Source organism: Diabrotica virgifera, chromosome 1 (genome assembly GCF_917563875.1).
Source record: "Diabrotica virgifera virgifera chromosome 1, PGI_DIABVI_V3a".
Taxonomy (NCBI): Eukaryota; Metazoa; Arthropoda; class Insecta; order Coleoptera; family Chrysomelidae; genus Diabrotica; species Diabrotica virgifera.
Window position 1 is genome coordinate 49,318,778 of NC_065443.1, and position 21,769 is coordinate 49,340,546.

A 21,769-nucleotide genomic window follows, 5' to 3' on the forward strand; every position below is an offset into this window, starting at 1 on the left:
TTTTTCTTTTTTATTTTTATTTTCAATTTGACCTCATTCTTTCCCACTACTGGTATTTTAAAATAAAGTTTGAATAATTGAAGTATTAATTTCAGGTATGGTATTTACCAAGCAGTAATGGCCTTGGCTTCTCTCATTGGAAACCTTAGTGGATCATATTTATTTTACGCTACCAGTTATGTAGCTGTATTCTCTGTAGCCACGGCCTTGTTAGCAATAAGTGTTTTTTATACGATATTTTTATTACCAGAATCTCTAGATGTGGAACGAAGAGTAAGTATTATCGCCAAATATACTTCATTGGTCTAACAATAAAACACTGAAAACGTTTGTTTTCTATAATTCCACAAAATTTATTATAACTATGCGACTACAGCTGTTTCGGCAGAGTGCCTTTCTCAAGTGATTTACATTACTATGTGTTTGCCTTTTTAAAGTTTTTAACTGAAGAAGTTGAGGAGTGGGGAGCAGTTTGTCTCGAGTTGGTCATTTAGAATAATATCTGTATTTTTTAATTTATTAATTTCCATAGATTCTAATAAAGATAGCTTAAGGCCTTTATTTTGAATAAATATGCAGAATTTGAAACTCTTCATTAAAAGAATGATTATGATCTACAAGGTGAAGTGCGTATATAGAAGTGTCTGTTTTTCTATCGTTGAAAGCCCTTTTGTGTTCTGCTATCCGTCAAAGGTTCTGCCAGTTTGACCGATGTAAGTTCTCGGAAAAAGGCAAACACTAAACTAAATCACTTGAGAAAGGCATTCTGCCGAAACTGCTGTAGTCGCATAGTTATAATAAATTTTGTGGAAGTATAGAAAACGAACGTTTTCAGTGTTTTATTGTTAGATAAAATAAACTTCCATCAAGTAACGATCGAATCAAACAATTATACTTCATTGGATATACAAGTAAAAGAATGAATATAACGAAATTTCCATACTCCTCATTTCTTACGCCCTAGTGAGAGCATGTTAATACTCTAGAAACAGCTTGCTGTCTCCATTGGTTGTGATCCTGCACTAAATGGACGACTTCATGTAGGGATTTTCCCATCAGAGTCTTCATTTGGTCTGCTCATCGTGTTGGAGATCTTCCTCTTTGTTTTTTGGCCTTCTACCTTTCCTTCGACTGCCAATAGGTCCATGGTCCCCATTCTTCTGGCTCTAAGCCCGAAGTAATATTGAGATCACAACGTGGAATGAAGTAAACACTTTTGTTGTATGTAGGCATATGAATTTATCAAAAAGTCCTTAAAATTTATTCACAAGGGAGTGGAAGTAAAAAACGTTTTCGGTCAAACTGACCTTCATCAGTGTAAACGTCTAGTATACAAGTAATTGAATCTAGCCACTTCAATAGGTATAAAAACCTCTAAATTACATCATTGCTACATTCTATATTAAAAAGTGGTCGACATGAAGTCGATGTCTTAAGATTTTACAGAGCACATGTTTTACATATGTAAAACATGTGCTAAGCGGAATTCCAACAAATATGAGTAGTAAGGACGGCGAGAGACGGTTCCCCAATAGGAAGAAGATCAGTGGGAAGACCACGAAAACGATGGAACGACCACTTACTAGAGGCACATTGAAGGAACAGACAGAGTCATGTCTATAAAAAAGAAGAAGAAAAAGAAGACCTCTTTTTTGGTGGCTTGTTATATAATTAATTCCTAAATACTCCGTTCCCTGCACTGGTGGAAATTTCAGCAACCAATTTGGAAAGGGTGGGCTTTTTCGAAATTACTGTAGTTTTCATTTTTTTTGTGTGGAAATTGTCCTTCACTCATTCTTATATTTTGTATGATATGTTATTAAAACTGTATTGAAATTTCGTAACTATTCACTGTATGTGTGACCTAATTTACATTTCACGCAACTATTACTTTTGTAGGTTCCAAAAATAAAGGATCTAATCAAAATGATGAACATTATGGATACTTTCTCTATTACCTTCAAAGAAAGAGAATCTAACAAAAGAAAATCTCTGATTATTATCCTCATACTTATTATAGGTTTTAATTTTATTTATTATGGAGACCTGGCTGTAAGAGTTTTATTTTTGCGAGAAAAAATTCAATGGACATTAACAGAAATAACATACGGAAATAGTTTTGCCAGCGTTGTCTACATTTTTTGTATGATATTTGGAACAACAATATTGTACAAAAAACTTAACGAAATGCATTTATGCATGTTGGCTATTTTTTCCATGGGACTCTCCAGCTTACTTAAGGGTTTGGCCCAAAACGGGATTTATATTTACGCAGGTAAATTTAAATGTATGCGAAAAATTTCAGGTCAATGCTTTTTAAATGCATTCATTTTTTCGAATTTTAACGAGATTTAACTCATTACTTAGACCTTCTAAAACTCCAAAATGAATCAATGAGATATTTATTTATAAATCAGTAAAGAACAAGCACAGGTTTAATTTCGCAACTAGAACACCTTATAGTAGGGGAGCAAAGTATGCTAAATGTGCAGTCACTCGAGCGTTATGGGGACCTATTGAGTTGTGAAGAGTAAGTCCTAAAACCAAAAAAAGTTAAGTAAAATTTTTTATTTAAGTGGGAACTTACCATTTTTTAATTTAATTTTCCATTTTCAAGAATCGTTTATTCCGATAATAGCACTATCTATCCATAATTAGAAAAATGTCTCTAATAAAAGTTACTTATTTTTACGTAAGGAATCCAAATCTGCAATAAAAATAGAGGCTAATTTAAGATTTTAAAGTAACCCCCCACCCCAACTCCCTGGGGGATCGTGTTTGGTGCCATTCGATAGATTTTTCAAAAATATTGAATAAGTGTATTTTACAGTTTTTCGATCTGTTTACGTTCATTTCGCGAAATATTCGCTTTTTTGTGAAACTTTTAGACACCTCATTTCCTTACGCCCCGCTCAAATCGTCAGATTTTTGAAATATACACTCTTTAGCATGTACTTAACTTACCTTATCTTAATCTGACAATTTCGAGTATTTGTAAGGATAGATTTTTTTCGGGCCCCCCTTAACGAAGTTCCCTGTGTTAAGAGCCAATATATGATAGAGGGACATCTGCAGGGTACCAGGTTTCTCCCCATATGATAATCTGACGTGCTCGAGTAACTGCAAAAATCCCCACTTGGGTCCCCTACCATTAGGTGAAGTAAATAACTCACGCATGCATTTCTGCAGTCCTCAGCAAGGTTGTTTATAATATAACCGTTGATTGATATATTATAGAGGGGAAGATACGAAACCCTGTGCATTATTTTGTTCCCTTTAAAATCTGCCTGTATAGTGGCGCGCCTAGCGTAAATTTGTTGAAGCTAGCCAAGAACAAGCACTTATTCTACGTGGTCCGTATTCAAAATTTTAACGCACAGTCGCTATCATATTAATCTGTATTAATACCTGTATTAATTTTTTTTCTGCAAAAACGTTGAAAATATAAATTGACTATAGAGTTTTTTTCACTAGTCTTGACCTCACAAGTAAACACTTTTCGAGTTATTTGCACGTGAATATATTCATGTTTCAAAAAAAGTATGTTTCATGAGGAAATGAGGAAGTATTTCTCCAAAAAAATATTCATAGCAAAAATACAGCTTATAAAAAAATGAAAAAAATGTTTTATATATGACATATGAAGTCGTAGACCCAGTAAGAGCAGAGTTGTAGCTAATAAAAAGTAGGTTCTTATTCGTCAAATTCCAAATTGAATATTTCTACGTGAAATAACCAAAAAATTAAGCACTTCTCGGGGAAAACTCATCATAACTTTTTTAAAGTGTTTAAAAACAGCTTAATTTTTTTAAGTTTCTAGTATCAGAAGTAAACAAGCTGCGCACAAAATAAAGTTGATCCGTTTTTTTGTAAAAAATAATCTTAAAAATCACCTCTTAATTAGCATCCCAGATGAAATTAATCAGTAGCGCTTCATAAGTTACTTTACGTATATGTATGCTTATAGAGTAAGTTTCATAGGTTCAAAGTGCTTATTTTTAAAAGGCTGTAGTTAAAAAGGCTTCAATGGGTCATTAGTCACGGGTATATGCAAATTTGGAACAGCCATATCTTAACCAATTTTTGTGTTACATAAAAACAAAATATTCAGAAAACAAAACCTTTACACTTTGGGATATTTCGTATCACTGATAATTATAAAGTTATTTTGAAAAAAGGCATTTTCTTTCAAAACAAAAAAAATTACTCTAAAACTAAATTTACGATAAAACTTACAGATCATGACAAGGAGAAAACGGCGGGTCCGTTGGGAAAAATATTCCCATGAGATTTTTTTCCATAATCACATTCGTGAGACATTCCAGAATAAGGTTCAAGAAGTCGCCCACGTGAAAAGTGGTTCAATTTTTTTAACAATTTTTTTAATCAAATTGCAAAAATCAATATTTTTTGCTCGGATATTTTTTTGTAGGTTTTTTGGACTATTCTGGATAAAAAAAGTCTCTTATTATCTTTCTCTAAAGTTGATCGTTTTCGAGTTATAAGCAATTTAAAACTGAAAAAAAAAACGAAAAATGGCCATTTTCAAGGCTTAATAATTCGGTTAAAAGTTATTATTATGAAAGTCAGAAAGTGACTAAATCAAAGTTTAATGCCCCCTACAAGATCCTGAAGAAATTTTTGTCATTATTTTATTACTAAGTTGTTATTTTAAGTAATAATAATGAGCGCCATACACGAGGTAGGCGGCCGTAAATGTGAGTGCAAGTAAGATGCATAATTGGACTGCGACTGCCGGAGTGGCATCTCTCTCGCACTCAGCATTTACGACCGGCAACCACGTGCATGGCGCTCAATATTATTACTTAAAAATAACAGCTTAATAATAAAATAATCACAAAAATTTCTTCAGGATCTTGTAGGGGGGCATTAAACTTTGATTTAGTCACTTTCTGACTTTCATAATAATAACTTTTAACCGAGTTATTAAGCCTTGAAAATCGCCATTTTTCGTTTTTTTCAATTTTAAATTGCTTATAACTCGAAAACGATCAACTTTAGAGAAAGACAATAAGAGACATTTTTTATCCAGAATGGTCCAAAAAACCTACAAAAAAATTGTCGGGGCCAAAAGTATAGATTTTTTGCAATTTGATTAAAAAAAAATTGTTAAACAAAATTTGGCCCACTTTTCACGTGGGCGACTTCTTGAACCTTATTCTGGGATGTCTCACGAATGTGAGCGGTAACGATAATTTGATTTTATTCGTCTTGAGGAGCCAAACGAAAAACACAAACGACTTTTTTCTTTGATATATTTTAAATTGTGTTTTGTTGTGATTTATAGCATCTCTTTATTTATAGCATCTCGAATTAAAAATTTTATGCAAGTTCCCTTTCAGAGGGTGATTTTCACGATTTTTTAAAACTAGGTTTTACAAAAAAATTACCAACTTTATTTTCAGCGTAACTTGCTTACTTTTAATGCTAGAAACTTTTTTAAAAACAAAAATAAAGCTTTTTTAAACACTTTAAAAAAGCTGCGATGAGTTTTCCCCGAAATGTGCTTTATTTTTTTTTGTTATTTCACGTTGAAACATTCGATTTGGAATTTGACGAATAAGAACTTACTTTTAATTTGCTACAACTCTGTTTATACTGAGTATAAAGATTTCATACAGACGCCATTTTTTTAAAGCGAAAAATCTCTATAGAACAAAACTTGCTTAGAATTAGTCAGTTTATCCACTTGATAGCTACTAGATAGTATAGACTTATTGCTAGCTACCTAGCCCTATACAAAGTTACTTTAGAAAGTCCACATCTTCATTAGAAAACCTAGTGGATATTGAGTCATTCATGGGTTATTTGGATGTGATCATGTATGTTTGGCTTATGGCTATCTTTTATTATATAACGCGTGCCATTTGGGGATTAGATAAAAAAGAATTGTTGATATTAAGTTGTTCAATTCAAGGAAATATAAAATTTATTAATAATTTTCTATATAGACGAAACTTATTCGAATAAATAACGTTATTTTAGACTCAAAAATCCAATTAAACGGCATTCCTCAATGGTCTACTTTTAGTGTTGCACTTTTCCTTATTGCAATCAATCACATCGCTAAATCACTTAATCCACTACTCATTTACAAATTAAAGAATTGTTCGAACACTACTGGCCTAGAATTTTCTACCACTAAAACGAAAACAGTAATCATCAGTGAAACTCCAAAGAAGCACTTTATACTACCGAAAATCTACCTAAAGAATTTGTTCTTTTTCTTTTTCTTTTATATAGGCAGTACTGCCTGTTTTTCTTCAACGGTGCCTTTCACTCTGTCCCTAAATTGTCATTCCATCTTTTCCTTGGGCGTCCTATACTTCTTCTGGCTATTCTTACTATCCTTGATTCAGACATCCTGCTTAAGCGTTGATTCCACTCTTCTTTTCTATTCTTTACCAAGGCATTTATATTGTCTACCCCACATATGCATTTGATTTCCTCACTTATTACCCTGTCCCGTAGTCATTTTCCAGCAATCCTTCTTAAGATCTTCATTTCGTTGGTCTCCAGATGTCTTTGTGTTTTGCTTGTATCTGGTCTTGTTTCGGCAGTGTAAGTCATAACTGGTCTAATAACTGACTTATATTATATTCTGGCCTTTGTTTCCACTCTTAGGTGTTTGTTTTTCCAAATTGTGTCGTTTAGGCATCCGGCCTTTCTACTGGCTTTAATTATTTGGTCTTTAACCTCTACTTCGATATTGTTGTCGGCTGATAGATTAATTTACTATTAATCCCAGGTATTTGAAAGTCATTACTTTTTGTATAATTTGATTGTCCAATTTGCATCTTATTGATTCTGTGGATATTACTAGTTATTATTAAGTTTTTTGTTTTTTTAGGCTGATATTTTCATATTCACTTCTTTTACGTTAATGTTGATTCTAGCAGTTTGCCATCCGTGTTCAGTATGGTGTGAAAAGTTGTTCGCTTGGTAGTTGATATAAAGTCTTTTACCTTTTTATGTAAATTAAGAGAATCGTGCCTTTGTTGCAGTTCTTCTATTTCGACGCATTTTGTTTCCAACCCCTTCTCTTTTGCTTCGGTTATTTTTTTTTTGTCGAATTATTATATTTAGTATTTTGTATTCTCCATCCTGTTGATCTTTTCCTTTAGATTCTCTTCCTTTATCTATTAATTGTACAATCTCATCTGTCATCCATTCGTGTTTGTTTTTTCTGGGTGATACATTTAGATGTTTCTCTATTGCATTGTTCATTTGTTCTTTAATAGTTTTCCAAAGAACGTTTATGTCATCGGACTCGATAATTCTGTGGTGGTCAATATTTCCTAAATTTTTATTTAATTCTTTATTTACTGTATGGTGTCGTTTTTTCAATAAACGGATGTCTAGTTTGTGTTGAGGTTTTTGTTTCTTTATTAGTTTCCATCTTGCGGGCACTTTTACTCTGTTTTTATATATATTGTCGTAATTAAAATAAAAAATTAATCTTTATTTTCACATGGTCAAACATTATAATATTTATAATTGCACAATACGTTACAACTTTTACATTTACATTGGAAAGCATTTTTTTATTGCAGTAGCATTAAATAAAGTCTTGTCACCCTTTAAATTTTTTTGCAGAGATTTCTCTTAAAGCTAGCCGAACGTCGGCGTCGCATCGGGCACATCTTCCTAATTAAGAGCAAACAGTAGCGATCAACAGGTAGCAACAAACGCGTTCCAAGATTGCGGCTCTAATTTTGAATATTTTGTCGAGATATTTGGCACACATATTCGTAACATAATAAAGAATGGCGGTACAAAGCCCAATTTCAGAAATATGTTAGTATGTGGCAATTACTCTATAACTAAATAAAATATTGAAAAAAGGAGCCTGTACCGCCATTAAGAAAGACAAAAAAATACACTTTCTTAAAATAAACTTTTTTAGCCCGTGCCTAGATTTTGTGTCACATCGGAACTACTAAAAATCAATTTTTTTATAACAAGAAATCGAACGTCTCTAACTTGGCAACATTTCGCGCATATTTGTATAAAAATTATTGTTTTTAATAGTATAAACCTCACTTTCAGTGTCGAATTACCGACGCACTGTTGCCTCACTTTTGAAAGTTCGCAGAACTTTCGCAATCTTGGACCGCGTTTGTTGCTACCTGTCGATCGCTACTGTGTGCTCTTAAGAAAATTCTTTTTGTATTCTTTTGTTTGATTTCTCAAAAAAAGTGTGTTTATTGTTCGGTGTTTCACACCTACTATATTGTTGTACCTACTCTGTATAAACAGTAAACTGTTTTATCCTGTATGGCACCCAAAATATTCTGAGCATCTCTTTTAGCTCTATCAAAGTTGGGAATAGGTATGGTTACTGTTTTTCCGATCTTTATTGGCCGAAAACGTTTGTTCAGTTAATTGTTTCATAATAGTACGGGATCCGAATCTACGTCGACCTTCACCCATAATATGCTTTCCGGATGGCATCTAAACATTCCGTATATGTATTTGGACCATAGGAGTTTTCTATTGGTTCGTTGCAGCACGCGGTAATATTTTAACCAATAGGCGGCGAGGTTCCAGATGCATATACGGAATGTTGGTCGGTCCCAAATTCATATACGGATTGTTACAATATCGTACACCGAAAAAGATAAGTTTTTTTAGAGTCTTTTAAAAGGAGATTGATTTTAAAATACTTGTTACTGTATTATTAAATAAAAATAAAACAATTATAGTATTTCGAATGTTATTTGGTGCGAAATTCATATGCGGAATGTTAATTATTCGTAGACCAAAATAAATACAGAGAGAGTCTGTAATTTGAAATAAATTCAATATCTCAAATACTAATTGTTTTTTTGAAAATTGCTCAGACCCGTGGATTAGTATTTCAAATTTTCCTTTTTTACATACAATAATAATGTATATAGGGTTGTTTTGGCTTTTAGGAAAACCAAATGGAAAATATTTAATAATAATAACTTACCGAGATTCTCTTAGATTTTCTTCGTGTTGTTAAATGTTGAAGCACTATTTTCGGTGGCATTAAGGAAAATGAAGGATGGGATAAAAGAAGGGAACTTACCGAAAATATGTTGTCTGGTATCGTCAATTTGTCTCACGGAAAACACACAAAATCAAATTAAAATTGTCAAGGTGTACTATACGTTCCGACCGTATGTATGTTAACGACTGACTGATTTAACATAAAGGACAGAAGATTATGCTTACTTAGAACTGTGTTGCCAAGACGTTCCCGAATTAAAATAAATGAAATATATATTCATATTGGCGCAAACATAGCCCCGAAATTGGTCAATTTCGAGCTTGGATATTCAGCGTAGGTTTACAGTTTGCTTTGCTTAGTTTTGTATTATTAAATAATAATAATCTTATTTAGAAACAAATTGTTCGGTAAAATTTAATGTCGGCACGTATCGGAAAAAAAAACTCTGTGATAACTTTTTGCTGATTTTTGTATTTGTATCGTTTTTGTTTCTCGGAACAACTTGGGCTTCGGGCGTGAAAGAAGTTAGGTTTTTAAATATTTGCGGTGTTGTCAAACGTGAATATTTTTCGACTCAATCGGTTACGGAAAAATTCGGATGTATGAATAAAAATTATTTTGTAAACAAATACTAAATTTGATTCACGGTTCTAAACAAAATAAAGAGTGCATAATAACTGCCCGGAAGGCTTGTTTTTTAACAAATCTCTATAATTAATTAATTTTATTCAAAATTTATACTCAGACCTGGTTTGTTATATGCTACAGTTTTCTTAAAGTAGACTTTGTTTTTTTTCTGATTTTGCGGATTGATTTCAGTAACAATGACTACTTACGAAAGGCAATTTAAAATATTAACGGCTAAAAAAGAAACGCTTTATACAATCATTCAGACTTTATATGACTTATCGAAAAACTTAACTACGGATAACACCATTAAAAAATTCACAAACTTGTATCAGTCGATGGATTCGACAAGGACAGAAATTCTCGAAATTTTGGATGAAATCAACGCAGTCGGGTTTGACGTTGATGAAAACTATAAACCAGATTTTCAGGTGATGTCTGTTATTAACGAAATGTGTTGTGAAGCAAGGGCGGCTTATACAAAATTAAAACCAAGCACCAATATTGTAAATCCAACTTTACAGCAAAGTACACAACAACAGTGTAATGTACACAGTCTTTTGCCAAAAATCACTATTCCAGATTTCCACGGGGAAACAAAGGAATGGGAAACTTTTTATTCGATTTACAAACCATTGGTACACGATAATTTCCAGCTGACGGATGCAGATAAGGCTCGGCTTTTGGTTTCACATTTAAAGGGATCGGCCCTTAGTATTTGTGCGGGAATAGCTACTTCTGGGGATAATTATGACACGTTATGGAAAGCACTTTTAGAAAAATATCATAATAAAAGGTTGTTAGCAAACACTTATTTACAACAAATTTTTAATTTTAAATCCTTGCAATCGGAATCTGAAAAAAATCTAAACAGTTTTTTAGAAATCTTTGACGCCTCGGTTAATGCCTTAAAAAAGTTGGATGTCCCGGATTTAACGGATTTTATTTTACTTTATCATGCACTCTCAAAACTGGACAGGGAAACGGTAAAATCTTTTGAAAATCACATGCGCGGAACGGTTATTCCTACTTACAGGGATTTAATTAAATTTGTTAAGGATCAAACAAAAATTTTGCATAATAGTGACTCACAAGAGGCTAGCTCCGGTGGCTATCATAAAAATAAAAATTCGAAATCATTTTTTGTAAGCCAGCATGAGAATAAAAACAATAACAGAATGCCTTTTTGTGTTTTATGTAAAAAATCGTCACATTTTTTGGGTAGGTGTGATAAATTTAAGGCTATGAATCCTACACAAAGGTACGATTTGGTAAAAAATAATAATTTATGCTTTCTGTGTTTTTCCCAGTCACATGGTGTAAGACAGTGCTTAAAAAGACCGTGTGCCCAGTGTGCCAAGAATCATCATTTTCTTTTATGCGCAGGAAAACCGGAAATAAGGGGCGCGAAAGAAAATAATCAAAATAATCAACCAAATTCTGGTGTCGGTATTCCAGAAACGGGTTCCAATAACCACAATTCGGGTTCAGTTAATTGTGCGTTTCAAAATTCTAGTTTTTTGAGTAGAAATCAGGAAAAAACGGTTCTATTAGCAACGGTAACGGTATGTGTGTTAAATAGTCCTTTACAAAATGCAACGGCGCGGTTTATTTTGGACAACGGTAGTCAGTGTAATCTTTTGACCACGGAATGTTGTAAAAAACTAGGTCTTAGATATACAAAAATTAATTCTTCGGTACAAGGTTTGGGACAAAACTCTCAGTCGGTAAGGGGAGTAACGGACATTATTATCACTTCGCGTTTTGATCAGACTAAAAAATACGATGTTCAAGCTTTAGTTATTGATCATATTACAGATAAATTGCCAAAAACGAAATTAAATTTGCAAACTTTATCGGAATTTAAAAATTTACAATTAGCGGACGATAAGTTTTTTGAACCTAAATCAATCGATGGCATAATCGGTGCGCAGTTTTTTCCTATTCTTTTCGGCGGTAATCGGATTTTGAGTTCTTCAGGTTTAGGGGCGGCTTTAGAAACAACGTTCGGGTATGTTATTATGGGTCAGGTGGATACGGAATATTCCACTCCCATAAATTTGCTCACTTTAAGGGAAGAAACATCGATTGAACAAATTTTGACAAAATTTTGGGAATTAGAGCAGGTTCCAAAACGGGAAATTCCGGATTTAGACGCTATAGAATGTGAAAATATTTATAAAACCACGGTTTCCAGGGATATATCGGGCCGGTTTACTGTTGCATTACCTTTTAAAAGTTCACCAAAAAATTTGGGAAATTCAAGGGTTTCGGCGGAAAATCGGTTAAAAACCTTGGAAAAACGGTTAACAAAATCGGACAGCTTGCGTGCGGATTACAATAAAATTATGCAGGATTTTTTGGATCAAGGATACTTAAATTTATTGGAAAAAGAAGATTGTGACTTATCCTATTATATTAGTCATCACCCTGTAATAAAATTAGAGAGTTTAAGTACACCTATACGTATCGTATTGGATGCATCTTGCCCTTCAGACAGTGATGTCTCTTTGAATGATTTATTGCATAGCGGGCCTAAACTGCAGGCGGACATATGCACTTTATTAATAAATTTTCGGCTTTTTCCAGTAGCATTGAGTTCGGATTTAAAAAAGATGTTTTTACAAATAAAATTAGTACAAGATCACTGGCGGTTTCAAAGAATATTATGGAGATTTGATCCAAACGAGGAAATAAAAACGTATGAATTTACGGTGGTTGCGTTCGGTTTAAGGTCGTCACCTTTTTTAGCGCTACGGACGGTTCAGCAATTGATAAATGAAGATGGCAAAGATTATCCTTTAGCTAAAAAATATATTTCTTCGGGGCTATATATGGATGATTTTTTAACGAGTGTTCCGGACGAAATTGAAGCTAAAGAATTATATAATCAATCGGTAAATCTCTTCAAAGGTGGTTGTTTTGACTTAGTTAAATGGTCGACTAATTTGGACAATTTGTTATCAGAAATTCCGCTGGAAAAACGTTTACAAAATTCGGTTACATTTAAATCGGAGACTAAAGTTTTAGGGATGCAATGGGATCCGCAGAGGGATGTTTTGAACTATAGGTTAACCACCCCCGATAAAAATTGTACAAAACGTAAGATTTTATCTCTTACTGCAAAATGTTATGATCCTATTGGTCTGATTGCTCCATTTATTTTGCATTTAAAGTTAATGATCAGGGAGTTATGGCAACTAAAATTGGGTTGGGATGACTCACCCCCGGATACGATTAAAAAATCATGGGAAAAGGTATGCAATGAATGGCAAGATTTTTCAAAATTTGAGGTCCCTAGACATGTAGGAGCCATGAGGGATGTTCCGATTATGATTTTGGGGTTTGCGGATGCAAGTCAAGACGGTTACGGTGGGGTAGTTTATTTAAGGGTTGTAAATTCTAGCGGTGAAGTGAGTGTGAGACTGGTTGCTGCAAAATCGAGATGTGCACCTTTAAAAAAGACCATGACCATTCCGAAGCTAGAATTATGCGCGGCTTTTTTGTTATCATCTTTGCTGAAATTAATATTTGAAAATTATAGCAAACTTACTCATATTTCACAACTAGTTGCGTATTCTGATTCGACCACGGTGGTGAGTTGGTTAACTTCGGCAAATACCAAAGATATTTTTGTAGCTAATCGAGTGCAGCAAATTAAAGAAAACCTTCCTAATATTTCATGGCAACATATTGAAGGTAAAAATAATCCCGCGGACTGCTTGTCAAGAGGGTTGACACCCTCACAATTAATAAATCATGAACTTTGGTTACAAGGTCCTAGTTGGATAAAATTACGGGAATCGGACTGGCCTTCTTCAATATTAGAATCGGATATTTCGGAGGTTAAGGTTTTGGTTATTGAGGAGGAGAAGCAGGGTGAAAAAATTCATCCCTTACTTGAATTGGTTGAACGTCATTCTAGCTGGCATAAAATTTTACGGATTACGGTTCGGGTTTTAATGTTGTTAAAATTAATTCCTGTGCAAAAATTAATTACGGCTACTGCGCTAAGAACAGCAGAATGTTATTTAATTCAGTTAATTCAGTTAAAACATTTTGAAACTGAAATAAAAATGATAAAAGAAAACAAACAATGTAAAACACAGCTTAAGAAATTACGGCCATTTTTACAAGACGGTTTACTTATGGTGGGGGGACGACTTAATAATTCATCCCTTAGTTTTTCGGGAAAACATCCACTAATTTTACCGGGAAAAGAAACGTTAGTTGAACGGATTGTTGATTTTTATCATATAATTTATATGCATACGGGGGCATATTTGCTTGAAGCTTTATTGCGTCAAAGGTATTGGATTCTTGGGGCAAGAAATCTTATAAGAAATCGGGTTTTTAAATGCAATCGTTGTTTTAGAAATAAACCGAAAATTTTGACACCGCTCATGGCAGATTTACCGGTATCGAGGGTTACTGCTACTAAACCCTTTTTACACGTAGGGGTTGACTATTTTGGGCCAATAAATATTACATTAGGTAAAAAACGTAATGCGGCGGTTCATAAATCGTATTGTTTATTAGCGGTTTGTTTAAGCACAAAAGCGGTTCATTTAGAATTGGTGAGTTCTTTAAGCACACCACATTTTATGCAAGCATTTAAAAGACTTTTAGCAAGAAGGGGCCCATGCAAGGTTTTGTATTCTGATCAGGGATCATCTTTTGTTTGTGCGAAAACGGTTTTAAGTGAAATTAATCGGTTTGCTAGTTCGGAAGAATATCAAAATGCACTGTTATGTGAATTAAATTTGAACGGTGTGGAATGGAAATTTATAAGTCCACAAAGTCCGAGTCACGGGGGTCTTTGGGAAAGTAATGTAAAGAGCGCTAAGTCGCATCTCTATAAGGTCATAGGGGATCAGTTGTTAACATATGAAGAGTTAAATACTCTATTAATTCAAATAGAGGCAATCTTAAATTCGAGACCTCTTTGTCGTCGACCAACTGATTCATCTCAAATATCGGTATTAACTCCATCACATTTTTTAAATTTAACACCGTTAGGAAGTTTGCCGGCCGACGATTTAACAGATTTAAATATAAACCGGTTAGATAGGTTCCAGTTAATCGATCGAATGGTGCAAGATTTCTGGAAAAGGTGGCGTTTGGAATATTTGACTACCTTACAAACTAGAGAAAAATGGAATATAGATTTGCCTAATGTTAAAATCGGAACGGTTGTTATTTTAAAGGTAGACAATGTACCTACACTTTGTTGGCCGTTGGCCATTGTTACTGAGGTTCATCCGGGTAAAGACGGAGTTGTTAGAAATGTTACTGTAAAAACTTCGAAAGGGACATTTACACGACCAGTTTTGAAGTTATGCCCTCTTCCGAATCAATAAATTTACAGTAATATCTTTTGTATATAGTTATAGGTATTTTTCATTAGAATTTATTTATTTTTTTTTCGATTATTTTTTTGAGTTACGGTAATTAACTCTGAAAATTTTGGTATATTAATTTATGCCTGGTCCTTTGAGTATTTATTTGGAACTAGTTTTTTTTATTGTGTTTTCGGCACAAATTGCATACAGATTTGGCTGAAAAATGGGTTTTTCAGGGCGGGGGCTATGTTTGCGCCAATATGAATATATATTTCTATTGGCGCAAACAAGGGTGTCCCAATTTAGAGATATGACGTCATCGTTGATTTTCTTAAATGGCAACACTGTCATTTTGATAGGGTGTGTAAAGTTATACATCACTGCAAAATATCAAATTTTTATGCTCTGCCATTTACAAGATAATAAAAAATAACCAAGTTATGTCTGTAATTTGGAATAAATTCAATAATTCAAATAATAATTGTTTTTTTGAAAAATGCTCAGACCCGTCGATTAGTATTTCAAATTGTCATTTTTGACATAAAATAATAATGTATACAAGGTGTCCCAATTTAGAGATAGACGGCATCGTTGATTTTTTTAAATGGCAACACTAGCATTTTGATAGCTATTTTGACAGGGTGTGTAAAGTTATACATAACTTCAAAATTTCAAAATTTTTATTCCCTACCATTTATAAGATAATAAAAATAACAATTATGAAAAACAAGTAATCAAATAATAATGAAGTTTAATTATTTCAATTAAGCAAATGCTCATAATATTGCCCACTGACCATTTGACAATAATTGAGGGCAACATTATGAGCATTTGCTTAATTGAAATAATTAAATTCAATTATTATTTGATTACTTATTTTTTATTACTTTGTTATTTTTTATTATCTTGTATATGGTAGGGAATAAAAATTTGAAATTTTGCAGTTATGTATAACTTTACACACCCTATCAAAATAGCTATCAAAATAACAGTGTTGCCATTTAAGAAAATCAACGATGACGTCAAATCTCTAAATTGGGACACCCTTTATACATTATTTTTTATGTCAAAAATGACAATTTGAAATACAAATCGACGGGTCTAAGCATTTTTCAAAAAAACAAATAGTATTTGAATTATTGAATTTATTCCAAATTACAGACATAACTTTGTTATTTTTTATTATCTTTTATATGGTAGGGAATAACAATTTGAAATTTTACATTTATGTATAACTTTATACACCCAATCAAAATGGCTATCAAAATGACAGTGTTGCCATTTAAGAAAATCAACGATGACGTCATATCTCTAAATTGGAACACCCTGTATACATTATTATTGTATGTCAAAAAGGACAATTTGAAATACTAATCGACTGGTCTGAGCAATTTTACTAATCGATTGGTCTGAGATATTGAAATTATTCCAAATTACAGACTCTCTCTGTATATAAACCAGAATATAATATTTAAAACACGACCGCAAACGTTATAACCAAGTTAACATTTATTTTCGTCTGATAGCACACAGCCCTAAACTTCAACAGAATTGAATTGAATAGATGAAACAGATCTAAACATACTTAACAACACGTGCAAGTCATTAAAAATTCTGAGAAATAGTCAAATAAAGAAATATGTATGTATCTCAAATCTACACCATCCCATTTATGAATTTTGCACCAAATAGGTACCTAATCATTGTTATATTTTGCTTTAATAATACATCAATAAGATAGGTATTCTAAAATCAGTCTCCTTTAACTGATTAATAAAAAGTCCCATTTTTGGTCTACGAATAATTAACATTCCGCATATGAATTTCGCACCAAATAACATTCGAAATACTATAATTGTTTTATTTTTATTTAATAAGACAGTAACAAGTATTTTAAAATCAATCTCCTTTTAAAAGACTTATCTTTTTCGGTGTACGATATTGTAACAATCCGTATATGAATTTGAGACCGACCAACATTCCGTATATGCATCTGGAACCTCGCCGCCTATTGGTTAAAATATTACCGCGTGCTGCAACGAACCAATAGAAAACCTTTATGTTCCAGATACATATACGGAATGTTTAGATGCTTCCGGATGAAACATTTTTTTTTATTAAATTTCATACATAGACAAATAATATTACTTGCATGAGTTGTCTATCAAAATCTTGTCATAGCTATCCTTAAGGAGGGACTTAGGGTTTGAAATCAACATTTCAAGCACATTTTTGTAATGTTTTTAAAGTGTGGTAGAATTATTTTATTTTTAAATTGAATAGGCATATTCAGTACAATTCATAGAATATTCAAAAAAAATAAAGGAAAATTATTAAAAAATAATTTAGTTTTAACAATTTTTGACTTTTTGTTATCACTCAGAAGTCAAAACAACAATTTTTTTCCAAAAAAAAATGGGTGATGTCAAACATATTTATTATTATTAAATAAAAAATAAGCATAAAACAAAAAATATCTCGAGAGCTTGCCTCACGAAATATCTAAAAAAGTGATTCAGTCAATTTGTACTATACGAGCTCCCTAGTGGGAAAGCTTTGGGGTAGTTCTGATTTCTTTCACTATATATGGATTTTGGGCTGCTGAATCCGAATATGAGGTTTGCGGACAAAATTTCTTGCCGGAACATTGAAAAAATCGCTAGAAAATCGAAAAATTTCAGCTTTTTTCCACATTTTTGCTCAAATCTCGAAAACTATTAACTTTTAGTAAGTGGTCTGTTAACAGAAATTAAAATATTTAAAATTATCTACAAATATCACTATTTACTTTTTTTTTCAGGCGAACGGTTCGGTCTAAAGTGCAAGTTAAAAATTGCAAATTTTTAACGGTCTCGGCAAAACCCACTTTTTACATTCCAAAACTTTAGTTTTTATTAGAACGCTGTCATTTTATAAATCTCTCCTAGTTTGCTGTACAAATAATAAATGTTAGTTCATAATATGAATATGGTATGTCTCTTTTCACAGCTTCCATGAATCCATTCCATCCTAAAATACCGAGAATGTCTCTGCGTTTCCCTTAGAGTCACAGAAAATCAGGCACAGATGGAGTCACAGTTTCAGTTGGTGTTAAGATTCCCTTCGGATCTTGATTTCTGATAAACCTTGAGGTTTTGTCTTTTCAAAATGTATTAGTTGAACAGCTCTCTGACTTCCATAAACCTCAGGTGCGGGTTTAGTTTTTAGCCGAGGAATGGATTGGTTAGGAGCTGTTGCATGTTTTGGTGCAATACAAAAAATGCCACCCATGACGTAAAAAGTGTGGTATCCGTCGATTGTATGTACGTTAACCCTTTCTGTCCCAACGCTGCATATATATTGTTGTGATCTTATTTTTGAAATCTGATGCTGTTCTCAGATGTAATTTATTTTAATTAATTAATTAATGATTATCTCATTAATCAAACAGATCAAATACCAATATAGCGTCAATCTCAGGGCTAAATTATAATATCAATTACTTACTTTCGTGGCTTCAAAATATTTCTCAGTGGATTCCTAATCGGGATAGATAAAAGAGAGTAAAATAATACACACATATGAATTTCAATTAGAAATTATAAAATCGTTTATTTTATCTAAATGGCATTCAATGCTTAATATTTCCTATATCTTATCTTTCTATCTTTATTTAATATAACATTTACATTCATGGGAATCTTACTTCTTTTTGTCTCCAAAGTTATTTTATTTAAAATGAACTATTATGATTTATCAGTGATAAATTGATATAGGTTTGATGAAAAATTTTTAATAATGATTGTGTGCCTCAATTTTCAATGTGGTATTTAATACATAAACCATACATTCATGTCATAACAAAATAGACTGACCTTTACTGATGATTTGACAATGTCTTCACACAAAACACGTTTCCTCCTATCTTGGGTTGCGATCAAACGACTCATACCAGCTTCCCAGTAAAGCCTCTGCTCCTTTCTGAAAACTACGCCTCGTACCGCCCTCGTTCCTGCCTTCTCCTGATGCTGTGTTCTACCTTTTTCAAACACTTCAACAAAAACCGGGATACTCTAGACTCAAGGAGTTATATCTTATCTCGACTCGGCCTAACACTCGTTCCACGATATCTTATTTTTTTAATTCCAACAACAAACTAACTACACCGGCGTTTCACTTTTTTGTACACTCTTCTCGAACACTGGACTTCGCCTTTCGATCGCTCAAAACATTCTGCCACATATCTCTCATCCATTCTCCTACCTCCAAATTACCCTTTCCAGCATTCAAAAATCAACCAATCCCAAGCAACTTTCAATTATCCGTATTTATCAACACAACTTTCCTTTTTCTAAATATCTTAATGGATTTCAAGAAAAAATAATATTCCCCATTTCAATTTTACTTTCTACATTAATACAACATTTACAAATTTAATGACCCATTATCTTATTCACTAGAGTATTAGTTAGCGGTGGTTAATGACAAATCCTTCCGCGAACACTTTCTTTGTACACATCACTCTAATTGTTTATTTGAGTCGTATTGTTCCGAGGTTCGTAAACACTTCTCCGAATCACTCTCTTAAACGCTACCTACACATAATTTGTTTTATACAGGGTGTTCCAAATTTACATGCCCGTGGTCGAGAAAAATGAAAACCTTTATTTTAATTTGACTTTAATTTATAATTATAAACTTTTATTTCTTATATCAATTAGGAATATAAGAATATGTTTTTGAAAAAGTGGGTATGTATTCCCAGCCGCCGTATATATACGTTCAAGGTGTTATGGTCTCAATTTACCAAAGCCAAAAATATGCGTTGCTTATCAAATTTTAGACTCATTGGTGTCCCAATGCCGTAAAAATATGTCCGAAAATGTTAGATTATTGTTCCCAAAGCCTCAAAATGTTGGCACCTAAGACAGGTCATGCGGACCCATTGCCGTATATATTTGTTCACATATAGGAAGCTGCTAGAAGGCGAAGCGTTTGTAGCCACAGAAAAGACCAGAAAAAAAGAAGCGAATCGAGATACATGTGTGCAAGATGCGGAGTTGGCCTTTGCGTAGTGTCATGTTTTGAGGAGCACCACACAAAAGAAAACTTTTAATGTCAATTTACATTACATTATTTTTTTAAGTTAGTTATATTTTTTCAAGTTGGTTTTGCTCTCTGATGAGTACCTTTGAGAAGAAAACGTTTAAGTTGGTTAAAAAAACTCATTAAAAAACATGTTTTGGTCATTTATTTGTTTATTTATATGCGACGTATACAGAGAGAGTCTGTAAAGTGGAATAAATTCAATATCTCAAATACTAATTGTTTTTTTGGAAAATGCTCAGACCCGTCGATTAGTATTTCAAATTGTCCTTTTTGACATTCAATAAAAATGTATACAGGGTGTCCCAATTTAGAGATATGACGTCATCGTCGATTTTCTTAAATGGCAACACTGTCATTTTGATAGCTAATTTGATAGGGTTTGTAAAGTTATACATAACTGCAAAATATCAAATTTTTATTCTCTACCATTTACAAGATAATAGAAAATAACAAAGTTATATCTGTAATTTGGAATATATTCAATAATTAAAATACTAACTGTTTTTTTGAAAAATGCTCAGACCCGTCGATTAGTATATCAAATTGTCATTTTTGACATATAATAATAATGTATACAGGGTGTCCCAATTTAGAGATATGACGTCATCGTTGATTTTCTTAAATGGCAACACTATCATTTTGATAGCTATTTTGATAGCGTGTGTAAAGTTATACACATCTGAAAAATTTCAAAATTTTATTCCCTACCATTTACAAGATAATAAAAAATAACAAAGTTATGAATAACAAGAAGTAATCAAATAATAATTGAATTTATTTATTTCAATTAAGCAAATGCTCATAACGTTGCCCATTGACAATTTGACAATAATTGAGGGCAACATTATGAGTTTTTGCTTAATTTATTGAAATAATTAAATTCAATTATTAGTTGATTACTTCTTTTTCATAACTTTGTTATTTTTTATTATCATCTAAATGGTAGAGGATACAAATTTGAACTTTTGCAGTTGTGTATAACTTTACACACCCTATCAAAATAGCTATCAAAATGACAGTGTTGCCATTTAAGAAAATCAACGATGACGTCATATCTCTAAATTAGGACACCCTGTATACATTATTATTATATGTCAGAAAGGACAATTTGATATACTAATCGACGGGTCTGAGCATTTTTCAAAAAAACAGTTAGTATTTTAATTATTGAATATATTCCAAATTACAGATATAACTTTGTTATTTTCTATTATCTTGTAAATGGTAGAGAATAAAAATTTGATATTTTGCAGTTATGTATAACTTTACAAACCCTATCAAATTAGCTATCAAAATGACAGTGTTGCCATTTAAGAAAATCGACGATGACGTCATATCTCTAAATTGGGACACCCTGTATACATTATTATTGAATGTCAAAAAGGACAATTTGAAATACTAATCGACGGGTCTGAGCATTTTCCAAAAAAACAATTAGTATTTGAGATATTGAATTTATTCCACTTTACAGACTCTCTCTGTATATAAGGCGATGGGACTCTAAGCATGAAAAAACCTTTGGGATTTAGGGACCAACATGCAAATTAAGGCCTGGCATAGAAAGGGTTAAAATCAGCGTTTTCGTACATCTGTTATGTAAAGCACGACTGGTCAATTTTCTGCGGATCGCCTGCGATTGCTGACACTTCCAGATAAGCAACGCGCTTGCTCAAAGTCTTGTAGCGGCAGTAAGGCCCAGATAGTTGCAGGGTTG

The 21,769-nt window shown here is 32.7% G+C and overlaps 1 protein-coding gene across 1 annotated transcript in view; it reads left to right on the top strand.

Moving 5' to 3' along the window:
• Nucleotides 1–21,769, top strand: part of LOC114324744 (proton-coupled folate transporter) — a 71,868-nt gene that overhangs the window by 40,075 nt on the left and 10,024 nt on the right. Inside the window, exons 4-5 of the mRNA XM_028272575.2 lie at nt 96–273; nt 1,900–2,275. Coding sequence (XP_028128376.2) covers nt 96–273; nt 1,900–2,275 — 554 coding nt within the window. The remainder of the gene's footprint in view (nt 1–95; nt 274–1,899; nt 2,276–21,769) is intronic.